Below are 22,208 nucleotides of genomic sequence, written 5' to 3'. Positions count from 1 at the left end.
TTTAATTTGTTGTTTTTTGTTTAAACAATTTTATCAATTATTATTAGTGCTGGTATCCTTACATTTACCTTTTAATTATTATTTATTTAGAGTACATTATTTATTAATTCAGCATTTATATTATCCTGCCTCTGGTGATTAATTAATTTTCAATACAATACAATGCAATTTCAATGCACGTTGACGTTGTTTAATCAGATACAAAAAAAAACTTGGTGTGGCGTAGACTTTTTTTTTAAATAAAACGTTTCAGGGCTCATTGATGGCATTGCTTTCTCGTCTGAATTCAAACCCTGAGAATGTGTTAGTCTTGTGACAATGCATGTAGACACTTGTAACAAATAATCTCACCACTACAAGTTTGTAGTTGACTGAGGACGTCAAGTTTTCTACTACTGCTCTTAAAGCGACAGCGTCAATATTTGCACCCTCTGCAGCTGCAGGAAGGATGCGTGTCACTTTAAACCCCACATGACAGTTAGTCGGGGTGAAAGTGGGCTGGTTGCGAGTCGATGCTGTGCGGGGCTTTTGCATTCTCATACCCCGCCGCCGACCTTTGGAGCTCGGTGCCCCGGGGCGAGTGGGCAGCTCCGTCGTTCACGGTGGCAATTGGCTGCGCTATTCTCTCAGCTGCTTCCTGCTGCACATCGTGGCCCAAACACAGCCGACGGTGCACACACACTTTTTTACACGCACGTAATGTGGCGCGAGTGTGCGCGATGCTGCCGGAGCCCAAAGTCCCCCGGTCCTTGGTGCGGTCTCTTATCGGAATGTTTGAAGATTAACGAGGTTACCCGAGTCCTATAGACCACGAGCCACTGCCAGCTGTAGCCTGCAGGCCAACAAGCCGACAGAGAGGGCGGACAGCGTGTCGAAGGCGGACAGAGAGGAAGCAAGTCACCGCTGTAGCTGCATCGGACCACAGCAGAGCGCGGAACCATGACCGAGAAACGGATGTCGCGGTGGTATTTTGGTGGGCTGGCGTCATGCGGAGCAGCCTGCTGTACGCATCCTCTGGATCTGCTGAAGGTGAGCTGTAGGGAGCAGTATGTGTGTAACCCTCCGCCAACGGATAGAGGAGAGCAGGCCTGAGCACCAGGCTACAGCTGTTTCCAGCTGCGGTCCTAAAACAGGCTACATAACAGTTATTTATTTCCTGACCACTCACCATGTCACTGTTTATCACCGTGTGCGTGCTATAACCGCAGATAGCTGTTAGTGGGCATGCCATGCCATGCTCTGAGGTATCACATGTCTGCTATGGCATCACTGCAATGTCTCTTAGGATGTGCAAGGCTGTTCAAATATAGGGCACAGGTTTGGACAAGAAAGCTGGTTAGACCGGCTGATATTAACCGCTACTGATGTATATATATTTATGTTTATATATCTGTTGTGCATTGCAGCATCTCGCATATTTGTTTAACTTTTAACCTCACATACTAGTGTTATACATAGCATTGTAGAATGAGGCACAAAGTTTTATATTTTTAGTAGCTTTACACAGTCAGCACATTATACATGCTTAGAATTTTAAATATACACGTGTACTAATTGTTTCTCACTATTTTTTTATTTTTAAACACTTTGCATAGTATGCTTCTAACCTTAAGGCTTCTAACCAAAAACACATTCAAAAAACCCAATTGACTTTGAGATGAGGGAACCAGAGGTGCTAAAATGCCAACTTATTTCCAGGTTTTAGGACTCATCACTGGGGTTCTCCTTATAAACCTTTTCAAATTGGTCCCTTCATGTTCCCTGAAGGTTTGTTTTGCAGTGTATGTGAAAAGCAGAGCATTCCTGAAAGAGGGTGAATACAGCTATATTCAGGCAGGCAGTTTGAGGAAAATTAAGTATTTTTTTGAACATTAAAGCAAGTAAATGTGTTGTAGTATAAACCCAAAATACGAGCATGAATCTGAAAATTAGCATAGTATGGGACCTTTATAGTAGTTAGAATGGCCCAATGTAGCTTTAGACATTTAATAGTTTTATTGAGATATAAATAATATTGTAATTGTAAGATCACACTGACCTAGGGGAATATGTGTGGCCCCTTCGTAAGCAGCCTGTCATCGCCTATCAGCAGATGTGTGTGTGTGTGTGTGTGTGTGTGTGTGTGAGAGAGAGAGAGAGAGAGAGAGTCAGTGGGGTCATGCCTGTTAACTCTTGTTAATCTTTGCCTGCTGCACAGAGTAAAACAGTACAACTCTAGCCGATGCCAAAATGCTTCCAAAATGCTACTTGCACCTCTCTTTTGGTTGCACTGAAGACCTCACATGACCCTGATAAGTAACACTAACTTCCAGTCATGTGATGTGTAATTATGTAGGCAAGGCTGGTAATCATCTCATTGCAGTAAAATGCCCTACAGTGTGCTTCATTTTGGCCCAACCCTGCTTGCTAGTTAGCTGGTGATGCCATATAAAATTATAGGCCTCATAGTGTAAAATTGAGACGTTAAACTTTGAGTCTTTTGATTTAGTTGCTTTACTTCTCTTTTTAGTTCTTTACTTCGTCTTCATAGTTTTCAGTGTAGCTGTATTAATTCTGTATAAAGAGAGAACAACCTTAGTGTTAGAGTTGGCAAGTTTTCTGATGTATGATTTCCACCATACGACATCTTAAAGCTACGTAAAAAAAGAACCCATTACTGCACACAGTACAGTAAACACAAGTATAATTCTGTCTATAATAGTAATATGGAGAGAAGAAGAGTGGCTGTTAGGAACATTAATTTTCCCAAAACTGATTTCTAAACTAAAATTCTCACTTTCAGTGTTTTCAGTGTTTTTCCTTTTGTGTTTTTCTTGTAGAAAATAAGGTTTACCAACAAAATGACCTAATGACTCAAAATGTCCTCTCTGTTTTAGGACTAGATTGAGTGCACATGATCAGGGTCAATAAGTGGTAGTTCTTTAAGAAAGGCGACTTTAGAGTAACTCTGAGACTCTGTTAACCTACAAAAACCACAAATTGCAACCGCTCTGCTTCTGTCCCAGACACTCCCAGTAGGTGTGTGTGTGTTTCCTGGATTCCCTGGAGTTTTGATCAAATCTATAAATAAAACAAGTAGAGTCTCTTAAGGAGATCTCAGATAAAAAAAACAACCACGTATGTGTTGTGGGCACTGGTGTATAATGGTGTACTGACCTTGTCTGAGGACATTCCCATCCTCTGATTTATAATAACAAATGCAACCTCTTTGTCAGCAGCTTAATGGAGTCAACCTGCTGTTTTCATTCATTCATTGGATGCTGATTCCAGCTGATCAGTTTGTCTGTGGTGATTGGGAATGGGAGGTTTTATTGATACCAATGCCATAATTCATCCTGCTTATCGATCCAATTCTTCATCTATTCCCTTACTGATTACTGATTAATTTTCTGTGGGGAATTAAGTAGGCCTACACAGGTATTCAGTGTCAATGAAAGTGCTTTTAATTATTTCTGAGACTACACACACACACACACACACACAGTATAGAAACACAGTAGAAAAAGGGTACGCATGTGAGTCAGATGTCTAAAATCTGCAATGTTTATCAGCTGTTTAGTCTGGAACCTGTTCTCAACTGTAACTGGTCAAAAAATCTGCTAATCCTGCCTGCGAGGCGCTAATTTTACTGGGTATTTACTCTCGGTAACGGACGTGCTGCTCGGTTGGGGAGCAGTGGCTTAGAGTGTCAAGTACATGGCACTCCTGGAATTTAAAGGGAAACTACACCCATATTGAACAGTCATTCATGTTATCTCTAAGGTCTAAAACAGCTCCAAAACATTAGTAAACATAAAAAACTCTCAAATTCAAAAACTAGAGTGCTAAACTCAAATTTGTGATGCCATAGGGTATTAAGTGTAGAGCTGCTCCATAGATTTCAACAGGTTTCTGGCTTTGAGAGAGTCGCTCGTGTTCACATATATTGATTAAACTTTCTAGGCCATGGAAATAACATTGGGATTCATAATTTAGGTGGCATTCCCCTTTAAGCCCATGTTGTGTAAAAAGATGTTTCATCATATTGCTGGTGTTTCCACCCTAACTTGAAATGATGATTTTACAGACATTGCAAACAGCACTGTTGTCATCTTGCTTTGTGAAATGAAATTTTTGAAATTTCGACAAATTCTTCCTCTCTGCCATGAGTACTTACTGCAAATTTCCAACAGTGTAGATGCATGTATTTGATGCCTTTTTTGTTGCAATGCACAACTGTCAGAAGAGCATGCCAGTAGGCCTGGAATTATGTAATTGTTGAGGCAACGCCACTTGGCCTGCAGCGGGGCAATTTTTCATATTTTGTTATAAGTCAGATTTTTGTATGGGATTGTTCACTAACACTCTGAAGTAAACACATCGTTTTGTCCAAAGTTAATGATAGAAGGACTAAACGAATGAGCCATCTTGCTTCCTTGTCATCACTTGTTGTGAAAAAGGCAGAAAATGGTACATCAAGGCCACTGCATATGATTTTAAGATGGACATCAAGGCCGGACAGATGACCGCTGGGGAAATTCCTGCCCTGCATGCCTGCATCAGTGAAAGGAATTGATAAATTGGGAGGCATTTAAGTCTGACCTTTTGCACAGGTTCTTAACTGGAACTGGTTCTTTATTGCCACCCCTAGTGAATGGTTTCTAGCCTTGGTGGGTAAAAACTACTTTAAAGTATTGTTCAAATAAAAGTAAAAATGTTTCAATGTGTATTACTATGGATTTTCTTAAGGGAAACTCACATTAAAGAAAGGGTTAGCTGTGAATTGTTCTCATCAGGTCCCTAAAAGAAAATGAGGAACCTTACTCACAATCACTGCACCAGGTCTTACTGCTGACTGTGTTGCTAAATGGGTTAAATCGGTGGTTTAAACCACAGCAACTCCCTTTCACCTAACACAGTACTTAAAAGCTGAGAGTCAGTATCTAAACTTCAAAGTCATTGTTTCCTTTCAGGTCTAAATGTGCTGGAGTACAGAGCTGGCAGAACAAAAGAATGTGTCATAGCCCAAATACTCACACACTTTGCCAAATATAGTCATGTGGTTTTACACCAATCAAACTGCTAAAATGTCAGGTGAGGAGTGTTGCTGGTGTGGGATAGGCAACATCGTGTCTGGTTCACTTTTAGGACTAGTGCTTTAGCTGGTAAAAGGAAGCCCTCGTCTCAAAAAGATGCTTGAAATTAAAAAAAAAACCCTCAACATTCTCTAAAACTCAGATAATGTGATAATATGTGCAAGAACACAATAAAAACTCACTGAGAAATTATCACTCACACACACTGGAATTGAAATGTTATGTATGAGTGTGTGAGCCCTGTCTATAGTCAGTGAGATCAGCACAGTGAATGTATAAACCAGTGTGTGTGATGACATATGTGTGTGAGATAAATATCACAACTAGGCAAAAGTATGCAAAAATCCTATGGAAAATATAATCCAAGTGACCTGCGCTCCACTGTGATCTACTACATGAGACCAAGCTTGTCATATGTTTAAAGCAAAAACATTGCTAACTCAATTTGTTAATCTTTAATTGCAGCATGCTCAGAGTCATTCATTCAGGCAGAAGATTTGTAGAATGATAACATCAAAAGATGAATCATCACAAGATGAGTCTTCAGAAAGTTACACATTTGTATTTCACTCTTGTATATTTTAACCTTGGGTGGTCCAAAATGCTAGCCTGACATCACCAAACCATGTTGCAAATGCATATTAGTCTGTAGCCCCTCAGTTTTTGATCTCCAAATGTCATCAGCAGGTTATCAACCTTTGACGTAGTGCTGAGGCAACCAGGTTTGCTTAGTCTAGATTGCCAGTCACAGTATATTCAGGGAGGACTTGGTGCAAGTGACAGAAAAATGTAAGCAGAGATGAGCTGGTACAGTGAGTTTGTATAAAAACTTTTGCCAAATCCTTTGGGAACTTCAGAAAACACAGCTTTTCTCACAAGAAATATGCATTTGATGGCTCTTTTATCAAAAAAGCAGCAACTTTGGTTGTTTTATAATATATCAATGGTATTTCTTTTTGCAGTCTTCATTTGAAACCAGCCCAATATTATATAAATGTTTGTAATTGGCCATGGACATTTCAGGCTGCTGTAAATCAGCTTGAGGTGTGCTAGAGGAAATAAAACAGAGCCAATAAAACATTAGCTCTCCGATTCGTCTGGTTTTCCAGAAACCAAACTGCACCAGTGTAATATTGTTATTGCAGCATTTTGTTAATAATTAATAGTTAATAATTGTAGCATGACATGAAACTCTGAGCAAACAGTCCAAACAGTCCACCAACAAGCAGAGCTGCTTCTGAAGATCCCGCCGTAGATTTTCCATGACATAGGGGAGAAGCCACACACTAGGAAACCCAAGGTTTGCTGTGATCTCTATCAGCACTTTGTTGACTTTGTAGCAACATCTTGCAGAGTTTGAAAAGTGAAAGGCCTCATAATGCTTTACACACAGCACGGCATCTAAAGTTAACACTGAAGTGTGATTTAAAGGAAGGGAGTATGTGAATGTGTTTCTGAGCAGGGAAATAGGGCTTAAGCAAACACACATATCACATGGATAAAAACTGCTTAGTCATGTTTTATTGGTTTCCTCTTTCGTGTTATCCCAGGACATCACATTACACCAGCAGATAGGCTGCTCCATTGTTCTCCTGAACAGGATTTACTTGACCTCACCTAAAACGACCTTTTATGCCAGACACTTATCAGCTCCTCTAAGTGTAATATTTCATCATGTTGTGTGAGTGTGTGTTCCTGTACACATTAGCTCGCCAGTGGCTTAGCAAACTGTTTGCATAACACTTTGAGGTTCCCTTTATCAGAGCTTTAAGGAAAATCCCAGAGTTACATCTATATTGCATCCTCAAGGACTCATGCAAGCATTTGATTTTATCCCACTGTGAAACCCGGCTCAGTTTTTAAAATAGCCAAGTTTGTAAGATGTTTCAGTGGCTTTTAGCTCCCCACCTCTATTGCTGGCAATATCTTCGGTCATTCCACCACTCTGGACCGTACCAAAATATCTCAACACCTGTAGGATCAATTATTAAGATAAGGCAGTTGTATAGTTTACAGAGGTATGGGTCACATAGCAGATATATACATCAACCATCATAGTCAGAGTCAGATTTAGTCCATAGAGGTATCACAGACTCAGGCAGCCATCACTGTGACTGTCTCAGCCCAGTCAGTCCTGTCTGTGTTAAGTGCCCCAGTCCAACGTCCCATGTCCATACTCAGTCTTGACTAATGAGGGTAAATATAATAAAGGATAGTAAAAAGATTGTAATTTAAGGGCTTGGTGGCCTCAAATACTGATTAGACTAGAGGACAAAGGCCACTTGGTAGAGCTGCTGATGACCTCTGTAAGACACACACACACACACACTTTCCTCTTTGCACACTGTGGTCAGCATTACTCATCTTGTGAAATCAGTTGTATGACGTCCTCTGTAACTCTGGGAAAACATTTTCAAGTTTGAGAAAACAACCCCTCTGATGTCATAGCGATGTCATCAGGGACCTCTTGAAAACCTGTGTTAAAACTGGATACGTGGAGTTTGAAAGACACGTGTGCTTACCAGACAGCAAGGGTTTCATTAAAGATGGTTTTGAGTTGCATCATGGGAAGAGTAGGAGCCAGTGTTCTTGAAGTTTGACTCATACTAAAGACTAAATATGAGGATATGTCGCCCTCTTCTGACTGGTGTTTGGTCAATGTTTTTATATTTGCTTTTCAATAGTCTCACAACTCTATGGGAGTGCAATGCTAAACACCTTTAGGAGGTGACACATGTAGCTCCTTGACTAATTTAGCTGCCCAAATGTGTGAACTGGTGTCTACATTCAGTTGCCCAGCAAGAAAAAGTTATTTAGGTTGTTGTGTCTGTGTCATTACTTGTAAATAAAAATGACGCCATTGCTAATATATGACGATCCTTTCAGGTGCACCTGCAGACACAACAGGAGGTGAAGAAGAGGATGATGGGGATGGCCATTCATGTGGTGAAGAGCGACGGCGTACTGGCTCTTTATAATGGCCTCTCTGCCTCTCTTTGTAGACAGGTATGTGTGTCTGTGTGCGTCTCCTAACACTGTTGTTGTGCTTGTGTATGCTGTTGTGTTCATCAGTTTGTACTCTGTTTTTTTATCTGAATCTAACCGGGCAAATCCCACTAAACCCTAATTTCCACCAGATCTGTGTGCTTTCCGGCTCCGCTCCGTCACGGCAGACGGAGCAAATAGATTACACTATAGTCTGTGTCAATTTCCACTGGCTCTGCTGCGTTGTGGATCAACTCCGTCTCAGCTCCGGCGGTGCAGAGGCTTGCGGATCAGATACGCTCAGTGGTGCATGAAGCAGAGAAAACTCTTTTTCCGGGTTTAGAAAAGTGTAAAATACCCGGATCTACTGGCCCATAGAGCATGCGTAGAAGTGATTAATGACAGTCGAACTCGGCCGAGTGTACGGAAGCACTGACTCCGACTCACTGGCTCGCTCATACAAGTTACCCGAGTTGAGAGCTCAAAGCGAACAGCGCTCGTTCACGAGCATTCCTCTTGTAGTTGCTTAGCTTATTAGCAACAGCGGCTAATCAGCAGTATAACGACTTTTTAATATTTACGTGACAATCCAATAATGATATATTTATCTCTCTCTACACACACACACACACACACACATATACATATACACACACAAATATACATACAACTTATCGGGGAATCATATCGTAATCACAACTGGAGAAATTAAATTAATAGAATCAAAAAATGTTGTGCCCAGAGAAATATAATAAAAGGTGGTGCCTTGTAATCTTGCCCCGTGTATTAATACACAGCTCAACTTTAAGTAAATACTACGTTCATTACCTTTTAGTAACTGTCACTAGTGCTTTGCGTTGCTCACTGATAACTGGTAGTTTGAATACAGACCGTAGACTGTATATACGGTCTGTGATACAGACACGGTAAGACGTCCATATTACAGGCTTTACAGCCAGCAGCATATGAAAAATGTAAAATGGTAAAAATGATGAATTATGATTCAAAAATATACATTACTTCAGACAGCATGAAGCCTGTGCTGTGTCAGGGACTCCAACAGTGTGGAGTTCATTTTATGTCTGGAGAAATACTGAATTCCAAATCTTGATTTGGAAAATGGCGCATTTTACGTCTTTAGGACTTAATGTTTTTAATAATGGCTTTTATAAAATGTGTTCTGAAAGGTCTCTCTGGGCCAGTGTACATCACGTGACGCTGTAGTTCCACTTTCGGCCACTATGTAAATTTTGCTTCAGAGGGTGGCGCACTTCCTGGGGGCCTGGTGCAACCGTGGTTATTTATTATATAGTCTTTATTTTATTTTGTTTCTTGTTTTCTAATTCTTTGTTAATTTACAAAAGTTTCATCTTATATTCTTGTACTTTTTTGAAAACCAATTTCTTGCATATTTTTTTTGGGTCATATCTTCTTTTGTTGCTCATTGCCTTCTCCCCATGTCATTGAAAGAAATCAAGCAAATTAGCTCAGGTTTTGAAGGGTTAATATGCTAATTGTGATGCATATTTCTTTTTTACTGCCTGATTTTTTTCTATTTACTAGTTATACTTGAGTAATTTGTACTTAATTTATACCTGTACAAATACATACCTTAACCTCTGTATTTCTTTATGTCTGACTATCTGAGTGGATGTACCAATTTGCCTAAGTGTTTAAACCTGTAAATCCTGAGCAAATTGATTTGTTTTCCTTCAAAAGCATGGGGTAAAAGGCAATGAGCAATTTGGCATAAAATGTCACGCATATTGCAAGAAAATAGATATAGAAAAATATTTTTTAAAAAGCTAGGAAAAAATGTCAAGAAAATTAGATTTCTAATTAACATAATTACATTTTTAGAAATATTTCATAGAATTATTATTATATTTTAGTTTTTACTTTTTTTCACGTAATTTTCTTGTAATTTTTACCAATTTCAAAGCACAGTTAAACCTGACCACTACCTCCAGGCTTCAGCTGTTATTTTTCTGTAGTGAACAATGATGATGGACCTTGCTGGAGTGCTTTGGCTATTGTGCTTGTTACACCTTGCTACTATACTCAAGTTACAAATAATATCAGTGGTACTGCTACAGACCTTTAGAAGCAAAGGAATCCACTTTTTGCTTCCTAAAAGTCTTTGTGGGTATTCTTAATTTCTCCTAAATACTCAATAAATAAAAATATTTAATAATATATTTATATATTTTTTTAGACTTTATTGAAACAAATAACAAAGACAAATTACAATCACCAATTAACCTAACATGCATATTTTTGGATAGTGGGAGGAAACCGGAGCACCCGGAGAAAACCCACAAGAGCACAGGGAGAACATGCAAACTCCGTTCAGAAGAAGTCACAAAACTCTCTTGCTGTCAGGTGACAGTGCTAACCACCTCACCACTGTGCCCCTCCACACCCAACCAACCAACCAACCCACCCACTCACCCAACCAACCAACCAACCAACCCACTCACCCAACCAACCAACCAAACAACCAACTAACCCCTTCTGAACCATCGGAACCTTCGGAACCATCCTAACCAGCCGAACCAGCCATGTGAACCCCCAGAATCATTAGAATCATCTGGATTATCTGATCCATCTGAATCACCAGAATCATCAGAACCATCTGATCCAACTACATCATTGGAATCATCTGATCCAACTACATCGTTGGAATCATCTGATCCAACTACATCGTTGGAATCACCTGATCCAACTACATCATTGGAATCATCTGATCCAACTACATCGTTGGAATCATCTGATCCAACTACATCATTGGAATCATCTGATCCATCAGAATCATTGGAATCATGTGGGGGGGGACAGACAGCCATCAACTCAAAGGCAGTTTCTGCGTAAGAGCTGGTTTCCATCTCCTCTTTCAGGTGCGCCATTGTAATAAAACAATGCTGTAGAGCGTCTCCAGGCGTGATTCTGCTTGCAGGCTCCACATTAAGCAACTGTTGTAAGAGGGACAGAAAAGCCATCTCGTCTCTTGACTCAATATTATCCCCTTTCTTTGACTGGCCCCCTACTCTTTCCGTATTTCTGCCAGTGTCAAAAACCAATTTCCTACTTGGGGGCTCGTCACCGTATTCATTAATGTATTCCCCCTTCGTTTTCAGTCTCCATCCTGGGTTGGTCGAGCTCCATCCCCTGGTGAAAAACTGTCTAGTGTACTTTCCAGCATTCAGCAGATCATCTCCTGGCTGACCACACAGCTTGCAAATCGCTTGCATGATATTGGCTGTTGAGTCAGCAAGGAAGATGTCGTATCCAGAATACAGGAATGCAAGTACACATCCCAGTCCCCACATGTCAATTGCCTCAGAAAATGGGAGACCCAAGAACACCTCTGGAGCTCTGTACACTGGTGCTTGTAACAGCATTCCAGACACTGCTTCATTGGCTGGAAAGGCCAAACCAAAATCAATCAATTTCACTCTGAGGGGCTGATCCTGTTGGTTTACAAGCATAACGTTGTCAGGTTTCAGGTCAGAGTGAATGATGCCAACACCCTTAAGCGCTTCAAATGCTACAAGTAGCTGCTGTGCGATTGGGCGGATTTCATTCAGAGATAGTGGTGCCCCTCTCTCCTCAACCAAGTCCATAAGGCTCCTGTCTAACATCTCAAAGGCTAGACAAGACTTTTCTTTGTGCATGAAATGGCCTTTGTATTCCACCAAGTTATTACTTTCAGGATCAAGGGGGCTGAGCTCTTGGAGCATTTCCACTTCTCTTTCAATAGTGTCATTATCACACTGGTGGTGGATCTTAATGGCCGTAGTCTCGAGAGTTTCTAGGTTTATGCACTTGGCAACTTTGCCAAAACATCCCTCTCCATTAAAGTCTACTATAAGGTAGCGTGCAGACTTGCTATAAAGTATGTCATGCTTTTCTATATCAAATGGTTCAGACTCTACCTCCACGCTACTGCTGCTATCTGCCCCTGGATTATCCATTTCTGACGATAAATATTTCCAAAAACTAACCAAGAAAAGATAACACAGCTAAATTCTGTCTCACTATGACTGGAAAGCTGCTGACTGGAAGCAGGCCTGAGGGAGTATTCATGGAACATGTTCATGACATCATAAAGGCCAAACATTCTGAAACATTCTAAAACGTTATGACATCATCTAAAACTTTATGACATCATTCCAACCGTTGTTATTAAACGGTACTGAACTTAGTATTTACTTCAAGATGGACTGTGTAATAAAACACTGGGCAATGTTACAAGGCACCACCTTTTATTATATTTTTGTGGACACAACGCTTTTTTATTCTGTTAATTTAATTTCTCCGGTGGATATGATTCCCTGATAAGTTGTATGTAAATTTGTGTATGTGTGTGTGTGTGTTTGTGTAGAGAGAGAGAGATACCATTATCTGATTATCACCTAAATATTAAAACCAACAGCACGGCTGTCATATAGCTGATTAGTGGCTCTTGCTAGTTAGCTAAGATAATACCAGAGGGGGGAGCACGGTGGCTTTGTGGTTAGCACTGTTGTGTCACAACAAGGGGGTCCCTGGTTCGAACCCCGGTTGGAACGGGTCCAGTCTGGGCGGGGGCCCTTCTGTGTGGAGTTTGCATGTTCTCCCCGGTTCTCTCCGGGGTCTCCGGCTTCCTCCCACAGTCCAAAGACATGCAGCTCAGGTTGATTGGTGACTCTAAATTGTGTGACTGTGAGTGTGTATGGTTGTCTGTCTATATGTGTCAGCCCTGCGATGGTCTGGCGAACTGCGACCCTTACGAGGACAAGCGGTTACAGAAAATGACTGACTGACTGACTACTACCACCAGAGGAGTGCTCGTCATTTGTGTGAGCGAGCCAGTGAGTCGGAGTCAGTGCTCGGATACACTCGGCCGCACTCTGATCCGTGATCTGTAGATCCGTGTATTTTACACTAAACCCGGAAAAAACGCTTTCTGTGCTTCATGCACCACTGGGGGATTGACAGACGATGGACCACGGAGCAAAACCGCAGCGAAACAGCCAAAATGGTTAAAAAAAAAGAAAAAAATGACACGATACAAATCCATATGTATTAAAAAAAAAAAAAAGAAAAAAATAGTACATTTGTCTCAGATGTTTTTCTTAGAAATTAAATTAAAATCTATTAAATTGAATAATGTGTTCACCAGCTAAAGTCTGTTTCTGGTTAGAGGGATAGAAAGCATCAGAATAGATTTTTAAGGTAACACATCTGTAACAAGTGCATTCTAATGAGGTTCAAGTACATCTGAACACTGTTGCCTCAGTGAGTTTACTTCTAAAATGTGTCCTGTGGTAATTCTCACTTCATGTGAAATTTCTTTTGGCTTATGACCAAAATGTTGGCTTGTGTCTGCAGGAGTAGGATATGTTTTATCCTGTAAATAGTGCATTTTGTTTATTTGAGGCTAACGACTCTAAATGACAAAAACCGGTTGTGTTGCCTAAGGCGCCTCTAAGTGGTTAAAAAAAGAAAATGTTAAAAATTGAGGAAAGTTTAATATACTCATTCTTTTTACCTCCCCTCTGCTCTCAGATGTCCTATTCCCTCACCAGATTTGCCATCTATGAGACAGTGAGGGACATGATGGGCAGCACAAGCCAGGGCCCCATGCCCTTTTACCAGAAGGTCCTACTGGGAGCCTTCGGAGGTGGGAACACACACATTCTGCATCTCTTCCTCTTTCACTCTCACTCTCACACACACACACACACACACACACACACAGTTTGACTAGGGTTGCATAATTCCAATACTATTAATAATTACCATAATAATTTATGGTGATTCATGAAAAATAATGTGAATATAATGAAAATAAAAAAGTTATTTACTCACAAATTCACCTTGTTCTGAGACTGATATAAACCTTTCACTGCATCACAGGCAGACACAATCCACTCATTTGCCAAATAAATCCAATATTTTATCAAATACAATGTTAAATGTGCCATGTGGTGAGTTAGTTAGCAAGCAACTTAAGGGAGAAAGGTGCTTTGAAAATTTGAGCAGACAGTGTGGGCTGTGTGCAAACTTGGGGTTTAAAGTTAACAGGTAATTTATAAAAGAAAATGTTTAAATAAAAAATAAATAATGAATTGAAATAGATTAAAGTCCTATATTAGCATGTCCAATTAAACTACCTCCCACATTGCAGTAGCTTGCTAGCAAAAACTGACAAGTGTCAACAAGTTAAAAACAGTGTACTTAGGCTAACACAAAATGATTTTTGAAAAATATTCATTGGAGTACGGTGGGCATGATGATCAAGAGGGTACGGACAATAAAAAAAGCTAAAACTGGTAAGGTCAGATATACTTAACTTTACTATAATTCAGCCTTTAAAATCAGAAAAAAACCATAAGATATTATGTTACCCAAAATCTAAGAGGCTATCTAGTCTCATATGATGATATTGATATAATATTGACATATTGCCCAGCTGTTTTTGCAGCACTAAGTATAACCTGAAAAGGATTGTGAGCCAACCAGATTTCTCTGCCGACAGGTTTCACCGGTGGGTTTGTTGGGACGCCGGCAGACATGGTGAACGTCAGGTAACATGCCAAACACCCTCATTCATTTGTACACATTTCAAATTATTATAAACAAGCAAACCAGTCTTGGTTTATTTTTGCCTCTAGGATGCAGAATGACATGAAACTACCACCAGAACAGAGGAGAAAGTGAGTGCTGTAACTTACGCTCAATACAAATGTTCAGTTTGGACGCTCAAAATCTCTCACTGTAATTTGACCCTGAATGTTTTTTTTCTTTCGCTCAGCTACAAACATGCCATCGACGGACTCTTCAGAGTCTTCAGAGAAGGTAAATCCCAGGCCATATAGTGTGTGTAACTTCATGTGAGGTACACAGTGGCATCATGTGACCTGTGTCCTGTCCCACAGAGGGTGTGAGGAGACTGTTCTCAGGAGCCACCATGGCCTCCAGCAGAGGAGCGATGGTCACTGTTGGACAGGCAAGTCACAGTCACGAAATCTCTAACTTTAAAATGTCCTTTGAAATGTTCTGTGAAGAGCAACGTCTGTTGTTTTGCATTGAACTTTATTCTACCTGAGCTATCACAATCACAATTTAGATAAATGGTTCCTCTCAGTATATTAAAAAGATATATGTTTATCATGCTTAATGAATTGCCAAATTCAGAATCCATCTGTAAGTCCTTTTAATAAGATAATGGAGTTAAATTGCTTTTAATAAAAGGTACATTAATTTATCAGCGGTGAATCAATCTAGATGAACTGGCTGTCTGTACAAATGGTTCCATTTAAACAATGCACAATACATTATGCATAAATCCATACTCACTCAGCCTCTCTTCACTTGTTAAAGATTAAATATAGACCACACAATAAGGTACAGTTTAGAGTTCATTATATGTTAGCACAGCACTGGGCGTGCTCTAAATATACAGTACTATCAGCAGGTTGTTGAAGGCAGCAACTTGAGTCCGCTGCTCAATGTATAACAGCATTTCCTGTCATTATTTTGAAGAGTTTTCCATGATTCCACAGTTACAGTACCAGTTTATCAGAGCCATTAGTCTCATCTGCTTCGATTTGTTGATCACTAGACTTTACATGACAGTTAATGTACAGATGCATTAGCAAGACAAAATGCGATTGAGGTGTTAATTGAGGAATTTTATTGCTTATTGTGACAAAGGTTTTGATACAACTGGGTTATTTTTTTCCCCCCAAATTAAACAAAAAATATTTTCTTCAAAAGCCAGAACATGCAGCTTTTAAGTTGCTAGCAAAAAATTTCTGACCTGTGCATACACTGAATACCGAAGATCCTACAGTGGTAACAGAAACATGTATATGTATGTATTAGTGCTGGGCATAGATTCATTTTTTTAATCTAGATTAATCTCACTGCAATCCTGTAGTTAATCTAGATTAATCTAGATTAAAATTATAGATTTGAATTTTGTCAAAGACATTCAAAATAATATCTATCTAAATAAAAGATGAAAATGCATCACAAACTGCTTGAGAAAGCTGTTCCACTATAATATTTGGTAAAGAAAATAATGTTCCATAAGATTTACTTTGGTGTTTAACTTTTTTTTATTTTGTTAAACACAGACACTTAGGAACACAGGTTCTGTCTCCATGTGGAAAAAAGCTTTTTCCTGCTAACTGGAATGAACAGCAGAGGGCGCAGCCTCTGATAACATGACCCTAACTGAACTGTGGGCCTACATTAGAGGTCATGAAGAAGACCATTAACAGTCAGCAGCTTTGTGACACGGCTTGAGCCAATCACTCCAGTCACTCAGGCAGACCAGCTTCCGCCTTGTTCACGCCCCCTCCGCGTAATTTGACCAGGTATACATCCGCGCTTAAACAACAAAGTGAAATTGGTGCCTTGCTCACTGTATAGACCCAACTTAGTGAATAGTTTATCGCGCGATAATTTGCTTATCGCGCGATAAGAATCCCGCGTTAACGCAGCACGTTAACGCCGTTAACGGCCCAGCACTAGTATGTATATATATATATAAACACCATTGGGGAGGATGCCAAAGTTGGCAATTTTCAGAAAGTCTGGTCCCACTCCCAAGTTGTCAAATACTGACTTTTGTTGCCTAAACCCAAGACAGTAAGCCTAAAAACATTTTTTTCACCCAGGAAAAAAAAAAGATAACTCAGGAGAATGCACACATTTTTTGAGCAGAAACTATAAAACTATTTTGAAAAGAAATGATGCAACAAGCATTCATAAGCACACCTTCCCTACGCGTCCAAAATTGGCGGTGCCATAGTTTGACGTGTAGGACCACTGCCCAAGCATCAGTATTTGAGGAGCTGGCAGAAAGAATGTGTTGATTGATATTTATTTGTGAACCACTGCAAGGCAAACGGACTAAATGTGTTTAAAATGCCATAATTCCAGCTAGTGACCCTAATATGCACAAGATTTTGTGGGATTATGAGTCTTTGTTAATCACCACGGCACAGAGTGATCATTGAAATGATACATTTTTCTTCTTTTATTTTCCCACCTTTAGTTGGCATGTTATGACCAGGCCAAGCAGCTCGTGCTGGGAACAGGCATGATGGGAGATAACATATTCACACACTTTCTTTCCAGCTTCATTGCTGTAAGTATCAGGTTTTATTTGTGTATCCAGGAGTCCTGATTGAGTCAGTGTGAAGTTTGAATAGGTCTTCTGTAAACTGATGGTCTGCTCCTCTGCAGGGAGGCTGTGCCACGTTCTTATGTCAACCTCTGGATGTACTAAAGACGAGGCTGATGAACTCTAAGGGAGAGTACACAGTGAGTGTCTGTCTCCACTAATCCTTTCATTGCTCTGTTTTTGTTTGTCCATCCTCTTCCATATCAGTATTCATTCTAATCCTGTGCGTCTCTCTTTAGGGGGTGACACATTGCTTACGAGAAACTGCCAGACTCGGTCCACTGGCATTTTATAAGGTAAAAAACAGTCCTGCACACTACACATTATCACCACTGCGGTGACCTGATGACACTTTATTTAATTATTTATTTATCAACAGTATACCATAAATATTTTGGACTCCTTAAACATAAAATTTCTATGAATGCAATAATATTAACAACAACAACAATAATAATAATAATAATAATAATGATTTTAGATACTATATATATATATATATATATATATATATATATTATTATTATTATTATTATTATTATTTTTATTACTTAGAGAGAGAGAGAGAGCGCTCTTCCTTTTTGAGACAATTATTAAAACCAACCTTTAAGGACATTATAAGATATTGAGAGGTTATTTTTTCTCCAAACCAGAGGCCAAACAGGCTCTGACACAACAGCTGCCATTATCTCTCTAGCTAAGGTCTCCCTCTTATCTACATGCATGGACACTCGTCTCTTCTTTCACAGCCTCTGTAGCAGCCAGTACAGCTGCAGCAGCAGTTTCATAACTGATCTTCAGTTGAAAAGTCTGTATTTTTTGAGAAGCCAAATGACGTTGTCCTTTTCTTCCAACACCAATGCTAACAAAACACTGTCTGCCCACAGCCTTCAAGCTACTGTTACTTCTGCAAAATTGTTAACATTGTCCCACAATGCCTCTACCAGATCAGCTGTCAGGCAAACACAAACAGACCTGCCCAATCAGGGGCGTAAAGAGGAGTTAAACAAAAACTCACAACAAACAAAAACAATTTAAACCATGAAAAAAGTGTCAAATCACTTTAATTGGATTTTTGACAGCAGAAGGCGTTGGCATTAAAAAGCATACTGGCTGGAGGTTAAGTGTGTTAAATTACCTGCATTTAGAGTTGCAGGTAATCCCCCCCTCAGTGATGAAGTACCTGTTTTACACTTACTGCATAGGCAAAGGCAGCTGTAATTGACTGACGTACTGGAAGAAAACTACAAATAGTAATCGAATGCAAATTTTTGTTGCAGGGTCTCGTCCCCGCAGGGATCCGCTTGATTCCTCACACAGTGCTCACCTTCATCTTCCTCGAGCAGCTCAAGAAAAACTTTGGCATCCGCATCATCTCCTGAGTACGGCCACTCCTCAGCTACCCCCCTCCACTGTCACCGGCTCCGCCACACAGCACCCGCTCATCGCTCTACTCTTGGCATTTACAAGAAAAGAAGGGAAGAAAGGGACTCATGGACAGTTTATTTTAGACTTGTGCATGTTTTCCATTTCCCTTTGCTCTACCTCTATCTCACACGGAGTAATTATATCAATGAGCACCTACAGATGATTTCTCTAGAACATCAATATGATGTTTTGAAAGAGCATGCTTAACAAAAAAGTGCTTCAGATTGGAGTTTTTGGAAGGGGGCTTCCCATTGCACCAATATCCCAAAATTCCAAAGCCCTAAAAATTTCCAGTTGACCAAAAGCCCATTTCTCTGACGGCCTGTTATCCCAAATACAGACGCCAATTGCTTTGTAGTCCAGTCCAGTTTCTGTAGTGCACTTTTCTGTAAACCACAGATTTGTCATATTTCTGAACAAAACACCCATGTTTGGTGTCACAAAAGGGCCAGGTTGGAGAAAACACTTGGGATTGGTGGCTCCGTCGGGACACGCCACAAACGGTCGGCAAAATGAACCGGGATCAGTGGCTCGAAAAAACTGCCAAGAAATGCAGTGATGGGTCAACAAAAACAACCAGGTTATGTGGCTCAGATGCAGCTGGGAAATGCTGCCAATGGTCATTAAAAACACCTGAGATTTGTGGCTCAAATGTTGCTGAGAAATGTAGCAAAGGATTGATGACGACATTTGGGTTTGGCGGTCTTAACACCGCTGGGAAACGGCACGAAGACTCGATCAAAACACTCGGCATTGGTGGCTCAAATGTCACTGGGAAACTGAAACTACCTGCAGAAAGTGTGATTTTTCAGAGCAATGGCCATTTAGTTTTGGGTTAACGGGCTGTCGGAGAAAAGGGCTTTTGGTCCAGTCAAACATTTTTTTTGGAGCTTCGCAGTTATGGGCTGTTGTAGCAGTGGCATGGCACCTATTGGAATGACCTGCCAAATACAAAAAGATAATTAAAATTCGTAGCAGAGGGGTAATGTATTCGTCTAGTGTAGTTACGTGACTTATTGAGATTTAGTATTAATTACTTGAGAAATTCATCGGTTATTTTGACAAACAGACTAAAACTAAATCCAGATGAGATTTATGATTTATGTTTTAATTTTGAGCAGTACTTAAACACCTGTAGGGCACAACGCCTTCAGAGCTCACAGCGGTGTTTAATGATTGTGGCCTAAAACATTAGCTGTCACATAAAGCCAGGACAGAGTTTGTGATATAGCAGAAGTACAAAATGCAAACGAGCACAGTGTAGCCTTGTCATCAGTGCCATTCTATAACAATTCCCAAAAGCCATTTCTAAAATGTGACTGAACAAAGCTGTTATGTAATTACATAGTAATCATTCCCAACAGTGGTGACCAAATGTGATGCACCCTGAAGTCAACACTTTGTTTGTTTGCTTTTTCTTCACCTGATTAATGTTTTATGACTGGAAATTAACCACTAGCAGGTTTAAATGTGTTAAACAAAATCTAATTTACTTCATTCCTCTGTCATCAATCTCACATCTTTGGAGAAGAGGACCAAGCTTGTTTGTCTCATGTTTTTAAGTAAGTAAAGGAGTTTGTGGGGAAACCGAATCGCAGAGAGCAGAGGTAATTTTGGTGGCGTCTCTCTTTAGTTTTCCAGTCTCAGTGAAATCCTTCATGACCACTCCATCTCTTAAAAGTTCTTACTGTTAGAATAGAGATGCCTGTAGAGAACTGCTGGACCGTACAAGTGTACATGTAGCATTTCCATCCGTATTGTTACTGTTTAGTCAGGCTGAATGCATGTCAGACTCTATGACTCAGGATGCTATGTTTTAAACGGCACTTTATTAGAATCCCTGGACTCATACTGACTAACCTGCTGCGTAGAAACACACATGCTGCATACTATAACCTGTTCTAAAAGTGAAAATGTTGTTGAATTTACATTGTTAATGGTTCCAGTTTAGATCAGTCTGTTTATACTTTGTGACTTGCCAGTTATTGTTGGATCATTCAGTGAGAAAATGCATTCTCTGTGCTGTGCCTGCTCTGTTGACAGAGACCTTGTCAAGTCATGTTGCCTTACAGTAAGCGTCCTCCAGAGGGCAGTATAGTAATGTGTAATTGATTTCAATGCCAACAACCTGAATGATCCTCTTTTGGGTTTCCTGTGAAGCCCAGAAACCTTCATCCAGGAATGCATTTAAAGAAAAAAAGATCCACAATCTTGGAGTAACCTCAGATAATGACTGTAAATCCACAGGTTCTTATGCTCCCCTCAACAATGTGAGGTTCTGTAGATCAGCCATAGTAAGTAATTTAACCCCAGCTTTATTCATGATGCACAGAAATTAAACTGGAGGGACCCAGAGTTCTGGGTGTTGTGACTTTATATTTTGTAGATTGCTAACTAATGATTTTGGAATTAAAATACTAATGGAAAATATGTGTTTCTGTGTTTTTTTCTCACTATCTACTTTTATTCAGTCTGTCTGGCTGTAAACTTTTATTTTGGTAGTTAATCAGATCTGTTGTAAATCACTATAATCTGCATCAGTTTATGGTTTAAATGTGTTTTATTTTGACAAAGTAAAAGTTCTCTGATACTTTCATGTTTTTTATTGAGAAGGACAAATGCACATTTTGAGCATTGAGTATTGAGGGGGTTGCGCCCTAACCCTAAACCCTTATCCTAGCCCAAAATCGACGCGGATGGTCTGAGAACTCGTCCAGAAGGAGTCTGTTACGGCCACATGAAATGCCTCTGGACAGCGTCAGGTTGAAACCCTTCCAGCTTTTGCTTCCCATCTGAATGTGATAGTTTTTTTTTGTACACATAACCATGTGCCCTATTTGCCCAAAGCCAACCATTTGTATCTTTGTTGCCTAATCCAGGGCATGTGCTTTTGCTGATGTCCCAGTGGTTGCCATGTACTTGTACTGCCTAGACATAACCACGAGTTTTTGGAGCGTAATCCCATCATGTGCTTCTGCTGACATCCTGGTGTCGGTAGAAGCATCCTGGAACATCAACAGCAGATATAGAAGGATACCTGTAGCTTAATATGTTGATACGGAAGTCCACTGACCAAGTGGCAACATGGCAATTTGGGATGAGAATGTGTTGGTATTTCTTTTGGGATCTGCCCTCAAAGAACAAGGACAAATTTTAGTCTTAGCACTTCTCATTTTGGACACCAGCCCACAGACCTAACATCATTACTTCTTGTGCAGAACTACAGTCACCCAGCCTGATCCACGTGGCAGGACCATCTACAATTAAGTGGTGATATTCACCTGCAGTGATGAATGGTGTCCGTGTCACTCTGTTCCTGCACCTAGATGAACATTGCTGTCTAATGTATTATTAATACTATCCATCACATGCAAAGCATTAATGACCGTGAGCACTCACCTCTACTATCACATGCATGTGTGGGACTTTGTGAACTTAATGTCGCTCCGTGGACTGCTATTTTTGCACAACAGAGGTATATGCTGCCTGAATGAAAAGGAAACTCAAGCTGTAGGTCTACATATTGTCTGTCATCCATG

The 22,208-nt window shown here is 40.1% G+C and overlaps 2 protein-coding genes across 2 annotated transcripts; one reads left to right on the top strand and one right to left on the bottom strand.

Annotated features, from left to right (window-relative positions):
• Positions 1 to 500: 500 nt before the first annotated feature.
• Positions 501 to 21,097, top strand: slc25a10b (solute carrier family 25 member 10b). The gene is made up of 11 exons (XM_042485131.2): positions 501 to 1,029; positions 7,962 to 8,081; positions 13,611 to 13,725; positions 14,584 to 14,632; positions 14,720 to 14,761; positions 14,860 to 14,903; positions 14,984 to 15,054; positions 17,113 to 17,205; positions 17,304 to 17,381; positions 17,481 to 17,537; positions 18,522 to 21,097. Exons 1-11 carry the CDS (start codon positions 940 to 942, stop codon positions 18,621 to 18,623), a joined length of 861 nt encoding a protein of 286 aa, XP_042341065.1. The 5' UTR covers positions 501 to 939; the 3' UTR covers positions 18,624 to 21,097.
• LOC148189950 (homeodomain-interacting protein kinase 2-like) lies at positions 10,565 to 12,034 on the bottom strand. Its single transcript, XM_088075107.1, has one exon. The coding sequence runs from the start codon at positions 12,032 to 12,034 to the stop codon at positions 10,565 to 10,567; it is 1,470 nt and encodes a 489-aa protein (XP_087931233.1).
• Positions 21,098 to 22,208: the final 1,111 nt, after the last annotated feature.

Source organism: Plectropomus leopardus, chromosome 3 (assembly GCF_026936395.1).
Source record: "Plectropomus leopardus strain MGB_pleo_1.0 chromosome 3, ASM2693639v1, whole genome shotgun sequence".
In the NCBI taxonomy this organism is placed as follows: domain Eukaryota; kingdom Metazoa; phylum Chordata; class Actinopteri; order Perciformes; family Serranidae; genus Plectropomus; species Plectropomus leopardus.
The sequence above is the reverse complement of the archived record's forward strand: the minus strand, read 5'-3'. Positions and strand labels throughout refer to the sequence as shown.

Coding starts and splice junctions, on each gene's coding strand:
- slc25a10b (XM_042485131.2), top strand. CDS start 940: ATGACCGAGAAACGGATGTCGCGGTGGTATTTTGGTGGGCTGGCGTCA. Junction 14,633..14,719: donor GCAGACATGGTGAACGTCAG/GTAACATGCCAA, acceptor TTTTGCCTCTAG/GATGCAGAATGACATGAAAC. Junction 14,904..14,983: donor CTTCAGAGTCTTCAGAGAAG/GTAAATCCCAGG, acceptor CCTGTCCCACAG/AGGGTGTGAGGAGACTGTTC.
- LOC148189950 (XM_088075107.1), bottom strand. CDS start 12,034: ATGGATAATCCAGGGGCAGATAGCAGCAGTAGCGTGGAGGTAGAGTCT.